We start from the raw sequence: 22,808 nt of genomic DNA on the forward strand, positions 1-22,808 counted from the left end.
TGACTGCGGCGAGGGAGACTCCTCGCCCATACAGACATACTTAGTGTTCACTGCGGACTCTCTGAGGATGCACGAATGCGGCGAGGGAGACTGCTCGCCCCTTCAGACATACTTAGGGTTCAGTACAGACTCTCTGAGGATGCACTACTGCGGCGAGGGAGGCTGCTCACCCCTACAGACATACTTAGGGTTCACTGCAGACTCTCTGAGGATGCACGACTGCGGCGAGGGAGGCTGCTCACTCCCACAGACATACTTAGGGTTCAGTACAGACTCTCTGAGGATGCACGACTGCGGCGAGGGACGCTGCTCACCCCTACAGACATGCTTAGGGTTCACTGCAGACTCTCTGAGGATGCACGAAAGCGGCGAGGGAGACTGCTCGCCCCTACAGACATACTTAGGGTTCAGTACAGACTCTCTGAGGATGCACTACTGCGGCGAGGGAGGCTGCTCGCCCCTACCGACGTACTTTGGGTTCACTGCAGACTCTCTGAGGATGCACTACTGCAACAGAGGCTTCTCGCCCCTACAGACATACTTAGGATTCACTGCAGACTCTCTGAGGATGCACTACTGCGACAGAGGCTGCTCGCCCCTACAGATATACTTAGGGTTCACTGCAGACTCTCTGAGGATGCACAACTGCGGCAAGGGAGGCTGCTCACCCCTACAGACATACTTAGGGTTCACTGCAGACTCTCTGAGGATGCACAACTGCGGCAAGGGAGGCTGCTCACCCCTACAGACATACTTAGGGTTACTGCTGACTCTCTGAGGATTCACAAATGTAGGAAGGGAGGCTGCTCACTCCCACAAACATACTTAGGGTTCACTGCAGACTGTCTGAAGATGCACAACTGTAGCGAGGAAGGCTGCTCACCCCTACAGACATACTTAGGGTTCACTGCAGACTCTCTGAGGATGCACTACTGCGGTGAGTGAGGCTGCTCACACCTACAGACATACTTAGGGTTCACTGCAGACTCTCTGAGGATGCACTACTGTGGCGAGGGAGGCTGCTCACCTCTACATATACTACTTAGGGTTCACTGCAGACTCTCTGAGGATGCACTACTGCGGTGAGGGAGGCTGCTCACCCCTACAGATACTACTTGGGGTTCAGTACAGACTGTCTGAGGATGCACAAATGCAGCGAGGGAGGCTGCTCACCCCTACACACATACTTAGGGTTCACTGCAGACTCTCTGAAGATGCACGACTGTAGCAAGGGAGGCTGCTCACCCCTAAACTTTGTCTGAGGCTGCATTACTGCACATCTTTATTAATCTTTTGGGACAGAGCAGCAGTCAGCTGGCAGGAAAAGCCTCTTTCTAAATACTAACATCCCTTAACATGGGCAGCTGTGGTGTCTGCAGGGATTCTTTCCACTTAGAACTGGGCACTGAGTTCAGGAGTGCATGGCCGACAGCCCTGGGCCAAGCACCTTATTTTAACACCTCGAGGCCCATCTAAGAGTGAAGGGGGGACTAGACCTTGACCGGGATGTGGCACATTCTTGGCACTGGGCTGAAGAGGACATAAGGGGCACAGCTGAGCGGCTGTAAGAGGAGAGGTGGCCACAGGAAACCAGATGGTACAGGGAGGAAGAGCAGCAGAGGGAGGTCTTGGGCGAGGAGGGATCACATCACAGATGACACCTAAAGGGTGAAAAGACATGCCACTGACAAATTCAGAGGGGATTAAAGGTTAACCCAGGAAGAGGGGTGGAGCCGGGAGTCCCCCAAAAGGGGCGAGCATTAACCTGTCAGCTTATCTCCTGGCACACATGTAAAGAAAACTACAACTGTCAGGAGTCTTCAGAACTTTCCTATGCTTTTCTAGTCTAGTTACAGGTGAGCCCACCTACAACCGAACTTGTGTCTAGGTTAAGAGAGAACTAAGACCCATATATATGGGCTTCGTGGCGCAGGCCACCTTGCTGCGCTCTCCTGCGTCACAGGGAAATGGCGGAATGCACCGTATTTATCCAACATGGCACTTTCCTGTCCTTTTCCCCCTGCGCTGGTGCCCTTTTGGCATGCTAGCGCCAATGCAGGCACCCTTGCACCACGGTGCAGGGATGCCTACGTTGCATGCAGGATTGATTTTGTGCAGGAAGGATCACCTTCCTGCGCAAAAAGAATCCTGAGAGGCTTTTTCCTCTTTCTATGGTTGCTGCTGAATGCAGCACACAGACAAAGAAGTGAAAATGAGGACAAGTAAACATATTTCTCCGTGTTACGCCTCTCCTGGGAAGGTGTATCTTTTTGGTGCATTCCCAGGTTTATAAGTTCTTGTAAATCTGGGAATGTGTCAGAATCCATGGATGTTGCTTGGGAACACTCAAGCAATACCCATGGAAACGCCTCCCTGGTACAGAGTAATGTAACGCAGTGATTTGCGCTGCGTTACATTACTCAAGATTTACAAAGCCACGCAGGGCCACGCAAGGTGGCTTTGCGTGGCTTCATGAATCTCACTTACATTTTTGCGTCGCTCTTGCACCATGTCCCTAACTCTCTCGCCAGGGTGCCTGCCCTCCTTTCATCTGCTGGGCACTGGGAGAGGAGAAACAGGAAACTGTGAAGGAGGGAAAAACTACTAGTATGGGGGCAGCTACAATCTTTCAGGCATTAGTAGTGGCTGCGGTTGGTCTTTGTTGGTACTATGACATGATTGACTTGTTCCTATAGCCCACTTGATCATCTGTTCCATGAATGGAGACTTCTCAGAGGCTTCTGTAAGTGATATCCATGGTTGTTGTTTTTTGGAAAGGATCATTCAGGTCTTACACTCCTGACATGCGCGCTCTCCTTCGATGCTGACAATCAGAACGCTCTGGTTTGGACCTACAACACTCTCATTTTAATGCTATTTTTTAAAAACTGCTTTGCTTTTACTCATCAATCTCCAATAAATCCACTTTACATCCTGTAGGCATTTGGTCCAGAGTGTGCTGCCTTTGTTCTGATCCTATATGGAAAGTGTTTCCATGACGTGCATGATGACCACTGAGGTGCGATTACCATGAATTGGGGCGCAACACGTAGCGGTGCGGTGGATGATGGCGTGTAAGAGACAGACACGCGGGTTATGGTTTTCAGTACGTTAACAGATTTGAGCCCCTCTGCAGGTACCTTTAAGGTATTTCTTATGACAATAGTCCAAGTAGCTGATTACTGCACTGAGTCGTACAAGCCACACGGACTCCTAATTTTATGCTACAGTGTTTGAACAGACCTTGTTTAATAGGCTCTTGGTTGTGGCTATTCAATATCCTTGTTTAGTATCATTTTGTATTTCTTTGTTGTTTTAATCAAATCAACATTTTCCTTCATATTCCACTGCATTTTGAGGCACTCCAACTTTCACTGAATGAAAGCAGTACGTTTTCTTTTTTTTTTTTTTTTTTTCCCTGTAAATATGTATTTATATTTTAGCATGTTAGAGCACAGACATTTTTCAATAATCAGACTTATACAGATCTAAAACTAAACACAATTTACAAAATTGTATTTAACAAGCATATTGACTGATGTGCATACTAAATACTGTATATGCAGTCACCAAGTTCTTCTTAGTTATCACGGCAAAAGTGTGGGTTCTCTCCAAATGGGCATCTAGTTTGAAGCTCCCATCAATAAGGTAACTGTCACCTTCTCTTCTGGGTGTTGTTCATTGTATCATCAGGAAGTAAGAAGTAGTCCTTCTACAACTATTTGTACATCTTTAATAGGCCCTCCTACACGTTAAACCTGGATGCACCATCTAGGAATGTAATTAATTTATGTATTTATCTAGGAAAAGTTAGTGGATCCAATTTGCCACCTTTTTCGAAATATCTTGGTCTTATGACCGTGTAAATATGTAGAATTCAATTTCAATAATAAAAATTGCTCTTTTACATCATTTTTTCAGTCTCTTCTTCCTCGATAACAGGTGACGCTCCAATAAAGTATTCCTTATTTCTCAAGACTTCATTCTCAAGCTATTATAAAGCATCGTCTGCTTTATGCATGCTTTCTCTTCTCTAATCCCTACAGTAAATTTCTTAGATTGTTTTCCTTCTTAATGTTTTCTTTTCATTGCCACAACTTTTCAAAAGAGGCACATATGGTGCAAATGTTCATAAAGACATCTTGATGCCATACTCTACTGATCAAAGATTCACCATGACTCTCTTCTAAGTTATGCTTTTATTCTGTTTCCTGCTCTCAGGACAGTTGTCATAAAATCCATGATTCTCAGTTGTACTTGTGACACGCTACGTTTTCATTCATGACAGTCCTGTGCTACCGGAGAAGTTTTGGCTTCAATTTAATCTCAGATCAATGCTCACTGAATCAAATTTTTGCTTCTCTAGTTGTAAGTCCATCGCAAGGAAGTCCACATGGAAAATGTATCGCTCAAATGACATATTGCAGAGTTTGCAAGTTAAGCAATGTCTGATTTACTGTGTAGCTGCTGTTTAACTATGTTTGATTTGACCCAAAAATTGCATTTAATACATTTCATAGAGTGGTAGCATCTTTTATCACTTGTGCCAATAATAGCTATTTTTATGTAGGTTTTGTCCTTTCTGCTTTTACTAGAACATTTCTGAAGTCTTTATAAGGTTTATGAAAAGTTTTCCTGCTTTAACATTCACTATTTTCGCAAAGTCTGGTAATTATTCTAAGTTTATAGGGTAATTGTAAATACGAGGTATTAAGGGAATTCTCTCTTTTGTCTGGTCTTTTGGTTGGTTGAGGTATGATTTCCTAAGACATTGTTTTGGCTTCATCCTTGGCCTGTTGAAATGAGAAAATAGTTCTGTTTCATTACCAGTTCAGTGACGTCTCAAATGATTCTTTTCAATCCTAACAAATTACAACGTGGTACTCTCTTACTGATCTTTTTGGATGAAAACTACTTAAGCGTAAATGGATTCCTATCTGTTGATTTCTGAAAGATATTTTCACAAATTTACAATCTCTCCATTTTATGTCTACAGCCAACTAACGTGCATGTGGTTGTACTATATTGACTGTGAATGTTACTTTCAAATTCACTTAATTTAGTTCACTTTGGAAATGTTTACTGTTCATTCAGGGACCCATTTCAGACACCAAAATATTGTCAATAAATGTCACCTAAAATTTTTGTTTGTGCTACAAACAATGGTTATTAAGTTTATTGTTCATATTCAAAAATATACCTAATTATTGGCACAGAATGAGGCCACGGTGCACCCAACTGCTCTGCCTCTTTTAATGGGCATCACAACCTGCAGAGAAACAAATGCCCAACCCATCTAAGTCCCCTAATGCGGTGGTTCCCAACCTGTAGTCCGGGGACCCTCGGGGTCCACGAAGCCTCCTCAGGGGGTCAGCGACCGCTTAGAAAATTAATATTACCAGATTAATAAAGTGGATATAAATAAAGAGGCTAAATGTATACATTTTAAAACGTACTGTAAATGTCAAGAAATTTGAAACTGGAGGCTACAAATTAAATTAGTGTCCTCAGATTGGTTTGTGGGAGCCGCGCGGGCGCATCAAACAGAATACAGTATCACGGTGTGGACGATGTGTGGCTTCAATTGAGTTTAGAAAAGCTCTACATTTCCTATTAAAATTTATTTTTTTATTTGTATTTGTTTGCAAATTAAATTAAATGTGTTATCCTTTGTGTATGTGTTTGATGAATGCTTTTTCTGTGAATTGTTTTGCTGTTCAAATCATTGACAATGTTTAGGCCGGGGACCCCGACTTCTAGTAATGACTCAGTGGGGTGTTCCCAGATTCCTGCTGTGATTCAGTGGGGGTCTCCGGGTTCCAGTAGTGATAAATTGGGGGCTCACAGAAGTGAAAAAGTTGAGAACGACTGCCTAAATGCACACCTTTAAACAAATGCATATGCCACCCTACTATGTCAGTGACGACACTAAACACCCAGTGCTGACTGTAATCTACACCCACTGTCCTGTCCATAGTCCACCCCTCTTCTCAGCATTCTTGCAGAACCAGCCATCTCACAGACCCTCTCTCATGTGTCAAGGATCCTAATACACTCATTGTTGCAGAAATAGTTCAGCCATCTTTGACTTTTCAGTTCATCTTCTGTTGTTGCTCCTGCTGGCACAAGGTGATTCCTAAAATTAATTAAACTTAACCACATATTAGGAAAGCTACCACAGTTCACGTTCACTAATGTGGATCAGGGGATCTCTGCTACCAGTAAAGGCAGAGAGTTCAGGAGCCTGAGACACTAAAGATCAGATTCACAAATGTCCAGCAGACGTTTATTGCTGTATGTTCACTCCCACATCAGAAATAACTTTCTGACTTTCTGGAAAGTCACACAGTTTTACAGGTGGGGTCCTGGGAAGCCATAACTGTTTCAGTTTTCACGGGAAGGCTTTGTTCATTACATGCGCACATGAGCAAACATATATATTTACATTTGCTCATGCCTAATACCTGAGCACATCCTACAGTTCTTTTCTTTTTTCCCCACAGTGAAACCCTTTTACATACACCCCAATACATGTGGGGGTGCTTCCGTTATGCCCCATATGTAATGGCTTCTGCTAGAACAGGAGTAAAGTGTCAGTTGTATTTATGATGGGAACAGGTATTTCAAAAGTTGGCTAATACACACAAGTTTGTTGGTTTCTGTGTGATTGCAACTTCCAGGGAGGGGATTCCTGCCCTGGATGGCCACTCACTCCACTTTGTAGCAGATATTATCTTACCTACTGGTACAAATGAGTAACTTTTTTCACGCGTGTAAATGCACATTTTGTGAATCGCGAATATGGATTTTCCCTCATAACACTGGCCTACGTTTCAATTGCTGTTTTTACACATGTACACTCTCACATGCCCAGTAGAGGGTGCTGTAGATTCTCAATGCAATCACAAACTACTGATCACAGCATAGATGCAGAGATGGGGGAGCTTGTGGCAGCCTTAGGTGTTAAGTAACTTGTGAAGGGACCAGTTTCACTCTGTGGGCCCCATGCCAGACCTAATCTTCACACACAACTTTGTAATAACTGGTCTTTGTGCAGCTGGAGCTGTGGTCTGGCCATCAGATATTCCGCGTGTATCTCCCCATCTTAATACACTTTTTGCACATGAACCATCCACCATGGTCATGAAGCTGAGGAAATGAACAAAACTGGCCTCACTATCACTCATGAAATGCAACGTAAGAAGAGCAACATATATTGTGAACCAGAGGTCAGCTTAGAACCCTCCACAGTAACATAACTGCGGACAGAAAAGAACAAAGTGAAACCAGTGCAGGATGTCTTCAATGATGCACCCAAAATCTAGTCCACTTCAAAAGACTGAGATTGAACACCAGAGGTGGTGGTGATCTTACAGGAGTCCCAACAAGACACAAAGGCACTGACTGTACCTGAAGCTTAGACAGTCACCTCCTCTGTACAGGGTGACACTGTGAGAATCTGTGCCCACTTTCTGTTCTGCAAACCACAGACACCTGCAGTTACTGTTGTAATGTGTGCTCATGCTTAGCCCAGGGAGAAGGGTGAAGTCACCTTCATAGACAGCTGTGTCTCAAGTATGTTTCTCTCTCTTTCCACCCAGCACAAGACCACAAAGCTTCCATGGAGGGGCCTCAGGAGAACCCGGCCGAATACTGCCCAGGTAGGGCACCTCGAGAGAAGCCTGTCCTGCAGTGGAGCGAGAAGCATGACTGCAATATACCCCTTTAAAATGCCACCTGCCTAGGAGGTTTATTTATTTCATGTTTTTACAATAGTTTCCAAATGACGCCCCCGTGTTGCTTCTTCCCCAGGTGGATACCATCCTGTGAAAAAGGGGGAAGTGTTCAATGGAAGATACCAAGTCATGCATAAAGTTGGGTGGGGATATTTTTCGACAGTCTGGCTGTGCCACGACATACCGTAAGTATTGCAATACAAACCCACGACAGTTTTTGAACTTTAATAATATTGTTTAAAACAAACCATATAAAACTATTACACACATTCAAAATTAGACACACATACAACTTGAACATTATTAAAACAAACCAGTTTCTTCTTAGGAGGAAGTATTCTGCAGTTTCTCTTCTTCCTTCTTGAAATAATTCCACAAGTGCTTTACATCTATGGATTTTAGCACCAATCATTACAAATAAAATGTCGCATTATCAGCCCTGTTGTGATATTCCACAAATAAAGCACTAGGGGCCAGATGTAGCAAAAATAAAAATTACGACTCGCATTTTGCGAGTTGATGCGACTCGCAAAATGCGAGTCGCAAACTGGAATGCCAGAAAAAAAAGCGATCCGATTTTGCGACTAGCAGCCGGACTCGCAACGCTGTGTGCGAGTCCGCAGTTTGCGAGGTCGCTGTTTGCGAGTGTGCAAAAACGAACTCGCAATTAGCGAGTGGGTGTCGCAAATTGCGAATACCTTCAAAATTGCTTGCAGATGCAGCAGAACACTCCAGAAAGCATACCAGAACACCCTGGAAACACTTCCTGGCACATGATGATGACATCACAGCCAGGAAGTTAACAAATACACCTGGGAGGAGGGCTCAACAGTGAGCAGTGTCTCTGCCACTCACAGTAGGGTGCTGAGGAGTGGTAGGCACAGCACCATGGACGCAGCAGGGATCAGCCTGGCTGGCAGGAGGGGCAGGAGATCATAGATAACAGCCAGGACAGATTCATGTGGCACATGGCGTTAATGTGCCACATGACTGGTTGGCATTTTCCTGCCCATGGACAATTTCAACTTGTATATAGTTTCTTCATGACATTAATAAAACAGTTATTTTGGTTCCACTTAACAAATGGTTAATAGGTGAGTATGGTGGGAGTTGACACGTACCGTCCAGAATATTGCGTTGCAATGTGGTCCCGTCTCAGTCTGCCTTGATTAGCTAGACTCCTATCCCCATGATGGCGATGTGGTTGTTCTTGCTCTTCATCATCAGGATCTGGGTCTGCAGGGGTGAGAGGTAGCCCACGTCGGGTGGCTATGTTGTGGAGGATGGCGCATGCGACCACAATTTTGAAAGCGGTAATGGGGGTGTATTGGAGGGCGCCTCCGCTGCGGTGGAGGCATCGGAATCTTGCCTTCAGGAGTCCGAAGGTGCGCTCTATGAGGTTCCTGGTCCTCTTATGCGCACTGTTGTATTGCCTCTCTGAATCATTGCTGGGTGTTAAAAATGGAGTCATGATCCATGGCCTTAGAGCATATGCACTGTCACCTGTTGGGCACAAAATTACACTGTTAGTAAGTCCAGATAGTCGTGCACAGTGACCTGTGTGTATGTCTGCAAGGTGTATGCAGCTCTACCTAGGAGGTATCCGTCTCCAAACTCCCCACGTTCCAGGCATTGATGTATCCCACTATGTCTAAAAATGTATGAGTCATGGGTACTGCCTGGAAACTTAGCTACGATGTCCGTGATGACGTAATGGGCATCACAAACAACCTGTATGTTGAGTGAGTGGGTACACTTTCTGTTGCGGAAAATATGTTCCAGATTAGCGGGGGGCATATTTGAATGTGTGTCCCATCTACACATCCAATGACATGGGGGAAGTGGGCAATGCGGTAAAAGTCCAGCTTCGTGCTGTTAATTTCTGCCTCATTCCTTGGTAAGTATATGAACTGAGACCTGTGCGCTACTAAGGCATCTAGGAATGCCCTGAGGAACCTTGACACTGCACTTTGGGATACCCCACCTGCCACAGCAATGACCCCCTGATAGCTCCCTGAGGCCAAGAGGTGCAGTGCGCATAGTACTTGCACATGCGTAGGGATGGCGCAGCCACGCAGAGTCTTGTGTTCTAGCTGTGGTTTCAGTAAATCTATTAATTCTAGAATGGCTGCGCTGCTAAGGCGGTATTTGTCATAGATCTCTTCCTCAGTTTGCTGGAAGAGTGTCTGCCTTGTTCTATATATCTTCTCCTGTCTGTGGCCCCTCCTCCTCTGCTGTGCGGCGTAGACTCTCCTCCTTACTGCTATCAGGTATATCTCCGCCATCTTGAGTAACCCAGATGCCTTCTGGGTCTCCTTTTATACTTTGGTAATGGTTACCACCTGCTCTGAGTTAGTGGTAAATGCGACTTGCAAAATGGGCTTTTTGCGACTAGTCGCAATTTGCGAGTTGCAATTGCATAAGGTTTGCGACTCGCAAATTGCGACTTGCAATTTGCGGGTCGCAGAATGGGGTCGCAACGGATGCGACTCGCAAACGGGTCCCATCGCTTTTTGCAAGTCGGAAATGGGCTTTTTGCATCCCATTTCCGATTTTGCACTGTCGCAAATTGCGAATCGGCCCGTTTGCGAGTCGCAAACGTTTGCTACATCTGGCCCTAGATGTGATACCTGTATTGGTCAGCGGTGGAGACATTAGCAATGTGTGCTCAAAGGAATCAAGAGTAGAGTATGGAACAGGCTGGAGCACTTGTCTTGTGGGATTCAGGCCTTCCACACACAATGAAGGAGCATGTGAGGGATATATTGAGCTGGTTACACCTCCCTAGATATATTTACAAACAATAAAGAACCCATATTGTTTAGGTTGATAGAGGGAACAAAATCAAAACCTCCCATTTTACCCCAGACAGCCCCATCACATGGGTTCGTACACCTTGGACAAGACATCTTCACTGAGGGAGAAATGTAACTTTTTTCTATGTCTTTTACTTTGGCATGTAGGGGGAGGGTCGATTCATGAAAGTACTTACATGCAGTAAAGTTACAAGTGTGGAGTCTCCGCTCTCGTAGTGAACTCTCCACACTCGGGCCTGATTTACAACCCAGTGGACGAGTTACTACATCACAACGGTGACAGATATCCCGTCCGCCAAAATCTAAATCCCATTCTGTCCAGAGTACCCCGTCCTCCAAATTCTACATCAGGCCCTCGAGGTGGAATCTCCGCACTGAGAACTGCAGTGTGGAGATTCCACACCGAGTGCGAATACTCGCCCTGAGTGCAGAGACTCCACCACGAGTGCTGATTCTCCACACTTGTTACTTTACTACACATAAGGACCTTTGTTTATTGGGCCCTGGGTTTTCATTCTTGTTAATCTTGTGCAACCTTAGCACCAATAGCATATTTTCTGCCTGAATCACACAACCTGTAAACTTTCTACTAGGTGTACACAGGCAACATATAGTACCATTCATCCACACGAGCAAATGAGAGGTGGGGAACAGTGAAATTTGATTAGTAAGCTGTTGCGGCTGCTGCCAGGAAGGGGAGGGGGGCAGGAGGCAGCGCGCGGAGCTGGGTAGGATGAGGGGCAGTAAAAAAAAAAAGAAACTGACCTACCATCTCCGTGTTCCGCCGCTCCCACTGCCTCTCGTCTTCTTCGCCCCTCCCCAAACAATCCTGACACTTCTCTCATGCTGTTAAACAGCATAAAAGAAGTACTGGGATTGGCCTGAGCATGCAAAAATGCCACTCAGGGAGACAGTGGGACTCTCTGCTTGGTCACCACCCGGCTGTAAATACAGCCTGGTGAGGGTTCTGAGTGCGCATGTCAGTTTGGCCAGCCTCGGACACCCGGCCAAACTGAAATACGCACTTAGAAGCGCACCACCACTCCTCTGCCATTTGTCGATGTGGAGGATGGTGGCCCCACCCCACCGCACGAAAGCGGAAAAATAAAGGGATGATAAAATACTTTTATTATCCCTTTATTTCTCTGCTTTCAGTGGCAGGCCGACGCTCCTCCGCCATAGCAGAGGGGACGCCCCTGTTAGTTAGGTGTAAGGTATAATAAGTCTGGGCCAACCTACAGTAAAGGTCTAATGTCTCTGGTTCCTGCACCCAAAGAACGTTTATACTAAAAGGCTTTGATCCATGAGAAAAAGTTAAATAACAGAATCCAGTGATGGGGCTAAGGGCCTGACAAAGACCGTTTGTCACTCTTTCCGTTTACTAAGAGAGACCAAAGATGCTTTACACTTTCATCAATGTTGTATGTTTTCTGTCCTTTCATGGGTGTCTGCAGAATTGTTTTCAGGGGGGGAGCATAATTTGTCATATAAGTGCTGGCAGCGTGACACTACAGTCACCGTGAGCCTGCACACAAGGCTGTACCTAAATCCAAGGGGGGCAAGCGCCCCCCCTTAGCCTCCTCTGCGGATGCCCATTTGTCCTTTCTCGTCATCAAAAGTCACAAAAACCTTATTCCCTCAGTGAACTTGTTGTCCTATACGTTTAAGGACAGAGGTGATGGTATCATCTCAGGTAATGAGGGAGGTTTTGATGATATTTCACATTCAATCATTAGTACAAGAAACTGTAAAACACAAAATAGCAAATATCCTTTACCAGTAGGCGGTAACAGTTGTTTCTGGTATCACTGCCCAGTCGCAGCCTACAATGGCTGCAACATTGGTCCAGAATTTCTGATTTAGGAGATAGCTCAAATGAATTTGAAAATCTTTCTGCCCCGCGGTGTAGGGCAGCACAGCACAGCAAGTCACGTTGCTGTGCTGCTCTGTGCCACAGGTAAGGGGCAGACATCTACAAGACACAGCGGACTTCTGTCCTCTCCCCCTGCGCTGGCGCATGATGGGTGCCTAGCACCGATGCAGGCACCATGGAGCAAGGTTGCCTGTATCAGAGACAAGATTGGTTCTGTGCAGGAAGGGAAACCTTCCTGCACAAAAAGAATCCATGGAGGCTTTTCCCTCTTTCTATGTGCGCTGCAGAATGCAGAAAGAGGAACAAAAGAGGAGAAATACAGATATTTCTCCTTGTTGTGCCTCCCCTGAGGAGGTGTGAGATTCTGACGAATTCCCAGGTTTACAGATTCTTGTAAATCTGGAAATGTGTCAATACCTGTGGATGTTGCGTGGGAAAACCAACCGCAACGCCCATGAAACGCCTCCCGGATGCAGTGTGTGGCAAGAAAGCGTGTTGCTCTGCATTGTCTTAAACCATACCTACAAGGACATGAAAAGCCACACAAAGTGGTGATGTGTGGCCCTGTGGATAAGGGCCTCCACAATGTGTCACTGGTGCGTCACACAAAGTGATGCGTCTGCGGCACAGGAGGCTTGCAAATAAGCCTCTCAGTCTTTGAAACTGTTGTGTCCCTTCTTGCACATAAAACAGCAAAGATTATGGAAAAACCTTTCTAGGTCTTACTGAAAATGGACTGTCACTTTCAGTATGCAATTGCACACACACTACATTTATGTCAGAACTAATAATATATATTGGAGCAGCTTGTCTTAAGGTTCATCCTTGCTTCCAATATTTGGCCTCAGTAGTTGCAATGACTCAGAAAGGATATTTGGTCAGCGTTGGAACAGGAGTGTCCACTTCATGAGGAACAGAGCTGCTGACCTGGGTGCCCCACTGCAAGAATCTGGTATCCTGACTTTTAATTGTGACCCTATCGTCACCCTGCTCTAGCTTGTACACAGAGGCCTAGGTCCTGAACTCGGACTTTGTCCTGGAGGGGCACCCCAAGAGTGCCCTCATTGTCAGGCAGTGGACTATTGTTCCTGTCGTGGGGTTCATACATTGAGAGGTGGTGGCAGCATACTGTGCTTTGTTAATCCATAGTTGTGACCAGATCTTTTTACCTGTGTCACTAGAGTGGTGGCCTAGCAGCCCTCTGAGCTCTGCATCCAGTTTCTAGTGCTAACATCAAGTTGTATGTTGTGCCTGTGTTTATGTGTCGCATGCATGGTACATGAATAAAATGTGTGAGTGAGTCAGGGTGATGGAGGCCTGCGAGATCCATTTTATGTACAATCGGGCTGCTCTTTGCACAAGATCGAGGTGGGAATTGCTTTCTCAGCTACTAGAAGCATATTGCTCACAATCCAGGAACTAGAGGGAGGAGACATGTGTGTGAGGGCAGTGGAGACCGGGCTGTTTTAGAAATTCAGTTTACTCTTTTGCAAGCAAGAAACTTCTGGTTAGTTTTCCTGAATACTGCCATTTTGTGAAAGTTAGGACAGAAGAGTGAGACAATATGCTCGGTAGTGTAAGATAAGGACATTTTTAGATGAGGCCTGTCCTTTTGCCTTCCCTGGTTACTCCTTCAGTTTGGCTGATGACTTCCTCTTTCTCTTTGTGCCTGTATTGTCGGTGTTCCAGGTTTGTGACTACCTTGCTGTGAGAAGCATCATTCTACACAAAGGGTGTGTCTGGAGAAAAGCCTGAAAAGGACAGTGGAAAGAAAAACCATATCAAAAAAGCTTCTACGCGTGCAGACAGCGAATATACATTGCTGTCTGATTTTGGTGTATACATGTGGAACCTCACACCACTTATGGCTCCTGTTCCATGTCCTCTATTGCAAACATAGGGGCAGATTTACAAGAAAGTGGTGCATCGGCCCTGATGCACCACTTTTCTTGCACCTCCCTTGCCACCCCAATGGCACCGTGGTTGCTCCTTGTTAGAAATGGGGTCTTTGGTTGACAGTCAGGTTACCCCCTGTTCAAGCAAGGACCCTCACTCTAGTCAGGGTAAAAGAGAATCACCCTCAGCTAACCCCTGCTTACCCCCTTGGTAGCTTGGCAGAGCAGTAGGCTTAACTTCATAGTGCTAGGTTGTAAGGAAATGCCTCCTTGGCATGGTTGCCCCCTGACTTTTTGCCTTTGCTGATGCTATGTTTACAATTGAAAGTGTGCTGAGGCCTGCTAACCAGGCCCCAGCACCAGTGTTCTTTCCCTAACCTGTACTTTTGTATCCACAATTGGCAGACCCTGGCATCCAGATAAGTCCCTTGTAACTGGTACTTCTAGTACCAAGGGCCCTGATGCCCAGGAAGGTCTCTAAGGGCTGCAGCATGTCTTATGCCACCCTGGAGACCTCTCACTCAGCACAGACACACTGCTTGCCAGCTTGTGTGTGCTAGTGAGGACAAAACGAGTAAGTCGACATGGCACTCCCCTCAGGGTGCCATGCCAGCCTCTCACTGCCTATGCAGTATAGGTAAGACACCCCTCTAGCAGGCCTTACAGCCCTAAGGCAGGGTGCACTATACCATAGGTGAGGGTACCAGTGCATGAGCATGGTACCCCTACAGTGTCTAAACAAAACCTTAGACATTGTAAGTGCAGGGTAGCCATAGGAGTATATGGTCTGGGAGTCTGTCAAACACGAACTCCACAGCACCATAATGGCTACACTGAAAACTGGGAAGTTTGGTATCAAACTTCTCAGCACAATAAATGCACACTGATGCCAGTGTACATTTTATTGCAAAATACACCCCAGAGGGCACCTTAGAGGTGCCTCCTGAAACTTAACCGACTGTCTGTGTAGGCTGACTAGTTCCAGCAGCCTGCCACACCAGAGACATGTTGCTGGCCCCATGGGGAGAGTGCCTTTGTCACTCTGAGGCCAGTAACAAAGCCTGCACTGGGTGGAGATGCTAGCACCTCCCCCAGGCAGGAACTGTGACACCTGGCGGTGAGCCTCAAAGGCTCCCCCCTTTGTCACAGCCCAGCAGGGCACTCCAGCTTAGTGGAGTTGCCCGCCCCCTCCGGCCACGGCCCCCACTTTTGGCGGCAAGGCTGGAGGGAACAAAGAAAGCAACAAGGAGGAGTCACTGGCCAGTCAGGACAGCCCCTAAGGTGTCCTGAGCTGAAGTGACTCTAACTTTTAGAAATCCTCCATCTTGCAGATGGAGGATTCCCCCAATAGGGTTAGGATTGTGACCCCCTCCCCTTGGGAGGAGGCACAAAGAGGGTGTACCCACCCTCAGGGCTAGTAGCCATTGGCTACTAACCCCCCAGACCTAAACACGCCCTTAAATTTAGTATTTAAGGGCTACCCTGAACCCTAGAAAATTAGATTCCTGCAAACTACAAGAAGAAGGACTGCCTAGCTGAAAACCCCTGCAGAGGAAGACCAGAAGACGACAACTGCCTTGGCTCCAGAAACTCACCGGCCTGTCTCCTGCCTTCCAAAGATCCTGCTCCAGCGACGCCTTCCAAAGGGACCAGAGACCTCGACATCCTCTGAGGACTGCCCCTGCTTCGAAAAGACAAGAAACTCCCGAGGACAGCGGACCTGCTCCAAGAAAGGCTGCAACTTTGTTTCCAGCAGCCTTGAAAGAACCCTGCAAGCTCCCCGCAAGAAGCGTGAGACTTGCAACACTGCACCCGGCGACCCCGACTCGGCTGGTGGAGATCCAACACCTCAGGAGGGACCCCAGGACTACTCTGATACTGTGAGTACCAAAACCTGTCCCCCCTGAACCCCCACAGCGCCGCCTGCAGAGGGAATCCCGAGGCTTCCCCTGACCGCGACTCTTTGAATCCAAAGTCCCGACGCCTGGGAGAGACCCTGCACCCGCAGCCCCCAGGACCTGAAGGACCGGACTTTCACTGGAGAAGTGACCCCCAGGAGTCCCTCTCCCTTGCCCAAGTGGAGGTTTCCCCGAGGAACCCCCCCCTTGCCTGCCTGCAGCGCTGAAGAGATCCCGAGATCTCCCATAGACTAACACTGCGAACCTGACGCTTGTTTCTACACTGCACCCGGCCGCCCCCGTGCTGCTGAGGGTGAAATTTCTGTGTGGGCTTGTGTCCCCCCCGGTGCCCTACAAAACCCCCCTGGTCTGCACTCCGAAGACGCGGGTACTTACCTGCAAGCAGACCGGAACCGGGCACCCCCTTCTCTCCATTCTAGCCTATGTGTTTTGGGCACCACTTTGAACTCTGCACCTGACCGGCCCTGAGCTGCTGGTGTGGTGACTTTGGGGTTGCTCTGAACCCCCAACGGTGGGCTACCTTGGACCAAGAACTGAACCCTGTAAGTGTCTTACTTACCTGGTAAAACTAACAAAAACTTACCTCCCCTAGGAACTGTGAAAATTGCACTGTGTCCACTTTTAAAACAGCTATTTGTCAATAACTTGAAAAGTATACATGCAATTTTTATGATTTAAAGTTCCTAATATACTTACCTGCAATACCTTTCAAACAAGATATTACATGTTAAATTTGAACCTGTGGTTCTTAAAATAAACTAAGAAAATATATTTTTCTATACAAAACCTATTGGCTGGATTTGTCTCTGAGTGTGTGTACCTCATTTATTGTCTATGTGTATGTACAACAAATGCTTAACACTACTCCTTGGATAAGCCTACTGCTCGACCACACTACCACAAAATAGAGCATTAGTATTATCTCTTTTTACCACTATTTTACCTCTAAGGGGAACCCTTGGACTCTGTGCATGCTATTCCTTACTTTGAAATAGCACATACAGAGCCAACTTCCTACTTTGGTGGATCAGCGGTGGGGTACAAGACTTTGCATTTGCTGGACTACTCAGCCAATACCTGATCACACGACAAATTCCAAAATTGTCATTAGAAATTGATTTTTGCAATTTGAAAAGTTTTCTAAATTCTTAAAAGACCTGCTAGGGCCTTGTGTTAGATCCTGTTTAGCATTTAGAGTTTAAAAGTTTGTAAAAGTTTGAATTAGATTCTAGAACCAGTTGTAGATTCTTAAAAAGTATTCCAACTTTTAGAAGCAAAATGTCTAGCACAGATGTGACTGTGGTGGAACTCGACACCACACCTTACCTCCATCTTAAGATGAGGGAGCTAAGGTCACTCTGTAAAATAAAGAAAATAACAATGGGCCCCAAACCTACCAAAATACAGCTCCAGGAGCTTTTGGCAGAGTTTGAAAAGGCCAACCCCTCTGAGGGTGGCAACTCAGAGGAAGAGGATAGTGACCAGGAGGAAAATTCCCCCCTACCAGTCCTATCTAGGGAGAACAGGGTCCCTCAAACCCTGACTCCAAAAATAATAGTCAGAGATGCTGGTTCCCTCACAGGAGAGACCAACACCTCTGAAATCACTGAGGATAGCCCCAGTGAAGAGGACATCCAGTTAGCCAGGATGGCCAAAAGATTGGCTTTGGAAAGACAGATCCTAGCCATAGAGAGGGAAAGGCAAGAGATGGGCCTAGGACCCATCAATGGTGGCAGCAACATAAATAGGGTCAGAGATTCTCCTGACATGTTGAAAATCCCTAAAGGGATTGTAACTAAATATGAAGATGGTGATGACATCACCAAATGGTTCACAGCTTTTGAGAGGGCTTGTGTAACCAGAAAAGTGAACAGATCTCACTGGGGTGCTCTCCTTTGGGAAATGTTCACAGGAAAGTGTAGGGATAGACTCCTCACACTCTCTGGACAAGATGCAGAATCTTATGACCTCATGAAGGGTACCCTGATTGAGGGCTTTGGATTCTCCACTGAGGAGTATAGGATTAGATTCAGGGGGGCTCAAAAATCCTCGAGCCAGACCTGGGTTGACTTTGTAGACTACTCAGTGAAAACACTAGATGGTTGGATTCAAGGCAGTGGTGTAAGTAATTATGATGGGCTGTACAATTTATTTGTGAAAGAACACCTGTTAAGTAATTGTTTCAATGATAAACTGCATCAGCATCTGGTAGACCTAGGACCAATTTCTCCCCAAGAATTGGGAAAGAAGGCGGACCATTGGGTCAAGACAAGGGTGTCCAAGACTTCAACAGGGGGTGACCAAAAGAAAGGGGTCACAAAGACTCCCCAGGGGAAGAGTGATGAGACAACCAAAACTAAAAATAGTAAAGAGTCTTCTACAGGCCCCCAAAAACCTGCACAGGAGGGTGGGCCCAGAGCCTCTTCACAAAACAATGGGTACAAGGGTAAAAACTTTGATCCCAAAAAGGCCTGGTGTCATAGCTGTAAACAGCATGGACACCAAACTGGAGACAAGGCCTGTCCCAAGAAAGGTTCCACTCCAAACTCCCATCCAGGTAACACTGGTATGGCTAGTCTCCAAGTGGGATCAACAGTGTGCCCAGAGCAAATCAGGGTCCACACTGAAGCTACTCTAGTTTCTGAGGGTGGGGTGGATTTAGCCACACTAGCTGTCTGGCCGCCTAACATGCAAAAATACAGACAGCAACTCTTAATTAATGGGACTAGAATAGAGGGCCTGAGGGATACAGGTGCCAGTGTCACCATGGTGACAGAGAAACTGGTTTCCCCTGGCCAATACCTGACTGGAAAAACTTACACAGTCACCAACGCTGACAATCAGAGAAAAGTACATCCCATGGCAATGGTTACTTTAGAATGGGGAGGGGTCAATGGCCTGAAACAGGTGGTGGTCTCCTCAAATATCCCAGTGGACTGTCTGCTTGGAAATGACCTGGAGTCCTCAGCATGGGCTGAGGTTGAACTAAAAACCCATGCAGCAATGCTGGGTATCCCTGAACTGGTGTGTGTGAAAACAAGAGCACAATGCAAGGCGCAGGGTGAAAAAGTAGAGCTGGAGTCTGGAAAAATGGCCCAGCCTACCAAGAGAACAGGAAAGTCAGTTGGGAAACCAACTGCAACACAGCAAAAGAAAGGGAACCTCTCTTCTCAGGAAGAAGTTCTGCCCTCTGAGGGAACTGAGCCTTTGGAGCTTGAACCTTATCAGGTTGAGCTCTTAGGCCCAGGGGGACCCTCAAGGGAGGAGCTGTGTAAGGGACAAGAAACCTGTCCCTCTCCTGAAGGCCTTAGGCGGCAAGCTGCTGAAGAGTCCAAGGGCAAGAAAAATGGAACACATAGGGTCTATTGGGAAGATGGACTCCTGTACACTGAGGCCAGAGACCCCAAACCTGGTGCCACTAGGAGAGTGGTAGTGCCTCAGCTGTTCAGAGAGTTCATCCTAACATTGGCCCATGACATTCCCCTTGCTGGACATTTGGGACAAACCAAGACGTGGGAGAGGCTAGTCAACCACTTCTACTGGCCCAATATGTCCAACATGGTTAAGGAGTTTTGCCTCTCCTGCCCCACCTGTCAAGCCAGTGGTAAGACAGGTGGGCACCCAAAGGCCCCCCTCATTCCACTTCCAGTGGTGGGGGTCCCCTTTGAAAGAGTGGGTGTAGACATAGTTGGTCCACTGGAGCCTTCCACAGCCTCAGGAAATATGTATATCCTGGTAGTAGTGGATCATGCTACCAGGTATCCTGAAGCTATTCCCCTTAGGTCGACTACTGCCCCTGCAGTAGCCAAGGCCCTCATTGGTATCTTTACCAGAGTGGGTTTCCCTAAGGAGGTGGTGTCTGACAGAGGTACCAACTTCATGTCAGCATACCTGAAACATATGTGGAATGAGTGTGGAGTGACTTATAAATTCACTACACCTTACCATCCACAAACTAATGGCTTGGTTGAGAGATTCAACAAGACATTAAAAGGCATGATCATGGGGCTCCCAGAAAAACTCAAAAGGAGATGGGATGTCCTCTTGCCATGTCTGCTTTTCGCTTACAGAGAGGTGCCACAGAAGGGAGTAGGATTCTCACCCTTTGAACTTCTGTTTGGTCATCCTGTAAGGGGACCACTTGCTCTTGTTAAAGAAGGCTGGGAGAGACCTCTTCATGAGCCTAAACAAGACATAGTGGACTATGTACTTGGCCTTCGCTCTAGAATGGCAGAGTACATGGAAAAGGCAACCAAAAACCTTGAGGCCAGCCAACAGCTCCAGAAGTTTTGGTATGACCAAAAGGCTGCACTGGTTGAGTTCCAACCAGGGCAGAAAGTCTGGGTTCTGGAGCCTGTGGCTCCCAGGGCACTCCAGGACAAATGGAGTGGCCCTTACCCAGTGCTAGAAAGGAAGAGTCAGGTCACCTACCTGGTGGACCTGGGCACAAGCAGGAGCCCCAAAAGGGTGATCCATGTGAACCGCCTTAAGCTCTTCCATGACAGGGCTGATGTGAATCTGTTGATGGTAACAGATGAGGATCAGGAGGCAGAGAGTGAACCTCTCCCTGATCTTCTGTCATCAGACCCAAAAGATGGCACAGTAGATGGAGTGATCTACTCAGTCACCCTCTCTGGCCAACAGCAAGCTGATTGTAGGAGAGTCCTACAACAGTTTCCTGAACTCTTCTCCTTAACCCCTGGTCAGACACACCTGTGTACCCATGATGTGGACACAGGAGACAGCATGCCTGTCAAAAACAAAATCTTTAGACAGTCTGACCATGTTAAGGAAAGCATCAAGGTGGAAGTCCACAAGATGCTGGAATTGGGAGTCATTGAGCGCTCTGACAGCCCCTGGGCTAGCCCAGTGGTCTTAGTCCCCAAACCTCACACCAAAGATGGAAAGAAAGAGATGAGGTTTTGTGTGGACTACAGAGGGCTCAATTCTGTCACCAAGACAGATGCTCATCCAATTCCTAGAGCTGATGAGCTCATAGACAAATTAGGTGCTGCCAAATTCTTAAGTACTTTTGACTTGACAGCAGGGTACTGGCAAATAAAAATGACACCTGGAGCAAAAGAGAAAACAGCATTCTCCACACCGGATGGGCATTATCAGTTTACTGTTATGCCCTTTGGTTTAAAGAATGCCCCTGCCACCTTCCAAAGGTTGGTGAATCAAGTCCTTGCTGGCTTGGAGTCCTTTAGCACAGCTTATCTTGATGATATTGCTGTCTTTAGCTCCACCTGGCAGGATCACCTGGTCCACCTGAAGAAGGTTTTGAAGGCTCTGCAATCTGCAGGCCTCTCTATCAAGGCATCCAAATGCCAGATAGGGCAGGGAACTGTGGTTTACTTGGGACACCTTGTAGGTGGAGGCCAAGTTCAGCCACTCCAACCCAAGATCCAGACTATTCTGGACTGGGTAGCTCCAAAAACCCAGACTCAAGTCAGGGCATTCCTTGGCTTGACTGGGTATTACAGGAGGTTTGTGAAGGGATATGGATCCATTGTGACAGCCCTCACTGAACTCACCTCCAAGAAAATGCCCAAGAAAGTGAACTGGACTGTGGAATGCCAACAGGCCTTTGACACCCTGAAACAAGCAATGTGCTCAGCACCAGTTCTAAAAGCTCCAGATTATTCTAAGCAGTTCATTGTGCAGACTGATGCCTCTGAACATGGGATAGGGGCAGTTTTGTCCCAAACAAATGATGATGGCCTTGACCAGCCTGTTGCTTTCATTAGCAGGAGGTTACTCCCCAGGGAGCAGCGTTGGAGTGCCATTGAGAGGGAGGCCTTTGCTGTGGTTTGGTCCCTGAAGAAGCTGAGACCATACCTCTTTGGGACTCACTTCCTAGTTCAAACTGACCACAGACCTCTCAAATGGCTGATGCAAATGAAAGGTGAAAATCCTAAACTGTTGAGGTGGTCCATCTCCCTACAGGGAATGGACTTTATAGTGGAACACAGACCTGGGACTGCCCATGCCAATGCAGATGGCCTTTCCAGGTTCTTCCACTTAGAAAATGAAGACTCTCTTGGGAAAGGTTAGTCTCATCCTCTTTCGTTTGGGGGGGGGGTTGTGTAAGGAAATGCCTCCTTGGCATGGTTGCCCCCTGACTTTTTGCCTTTGCTGATGCTATGTTTACAATTGAAAGTGTGCTGAGGCCTGCTAACCAGGCCCCAGCACCAGTGTTCTTTCCCTAACCTGTACTTTTGTATCCACAATTGGCAGACCCTGGCATCCAGATAAGTCCCTTGTAACTGGTACTTCTAGTACCAAGGGCCCTGATGCCCAGGAAGGTCTCTAAGGGCTGCAGCATGTCTTATGCCACCCTGGAGACCTCTCACTCAGCACAGACACACTGCTTGCCAGCTTGTGTGTGCTAGTGAGGACAAAACGAGTAAGTCGACATGGCACTCCCCTCAGGGTGCCATGCCAGCCTCTCACTGCCTATGCAGTATAGGTAAGACACCCCTCTAGCAGGCCTTACAGCCCTAAGGCAGGGTGCACTATACCATAGGTGAGGGTACCAGTGCATGAGCATGGTACCCTACAGTGTC

The 22,808-nt window shown here is 46.9% G+C and overlaps 1 protein-coding gene across 3 annotated transcripts in view; it reads left to right on the top strand.

Moving 5' to 3' along the window:
• Positions 1-22,808, top strand: part of LOC138258845 (SRSF protein kinase 3-like) — a 119,442-nt gene that overhangs the window by 24,324 nt on the left and 72,310 nt on the right. For all 3 annotated transcript variants that reach the window (XM_069206122.1, XM_069206123.1, XM_069206124.1), the window contains exons 2-3: positions 7,602-7,661; positions 7,813-7,921. In XM_069206122.1, coding sequence (XP_069062223.1) covers positions 7,622-7,661; positions 7,813-7,921 — 149 coding nt within the window. In that variant the 5' untranslated portion in view covers positions 7,602-7,621. The remainder of the gene's footprint in view (positions 1-7,601; positions 7,662-7,812; positions 7,922-22,808) is intronic.

Source organism: Pleurodeles waltl, chromosome 9 (genome assembly GCF_031143425.1).
Source record: "Pleurodeles waltl isolate 20211129_DDA chromosome 9, aPleWal1.hap1.20221129, whole genome shotgun sequence".
In the NCBI taxonomy this organism is placed as follows: domain Eukaryota; kingdom Metazoa; phylum Chordata; class Amphibia; order Caudata; family Salamandridae; genus Pleurodeles; species Pleurodeles waltl.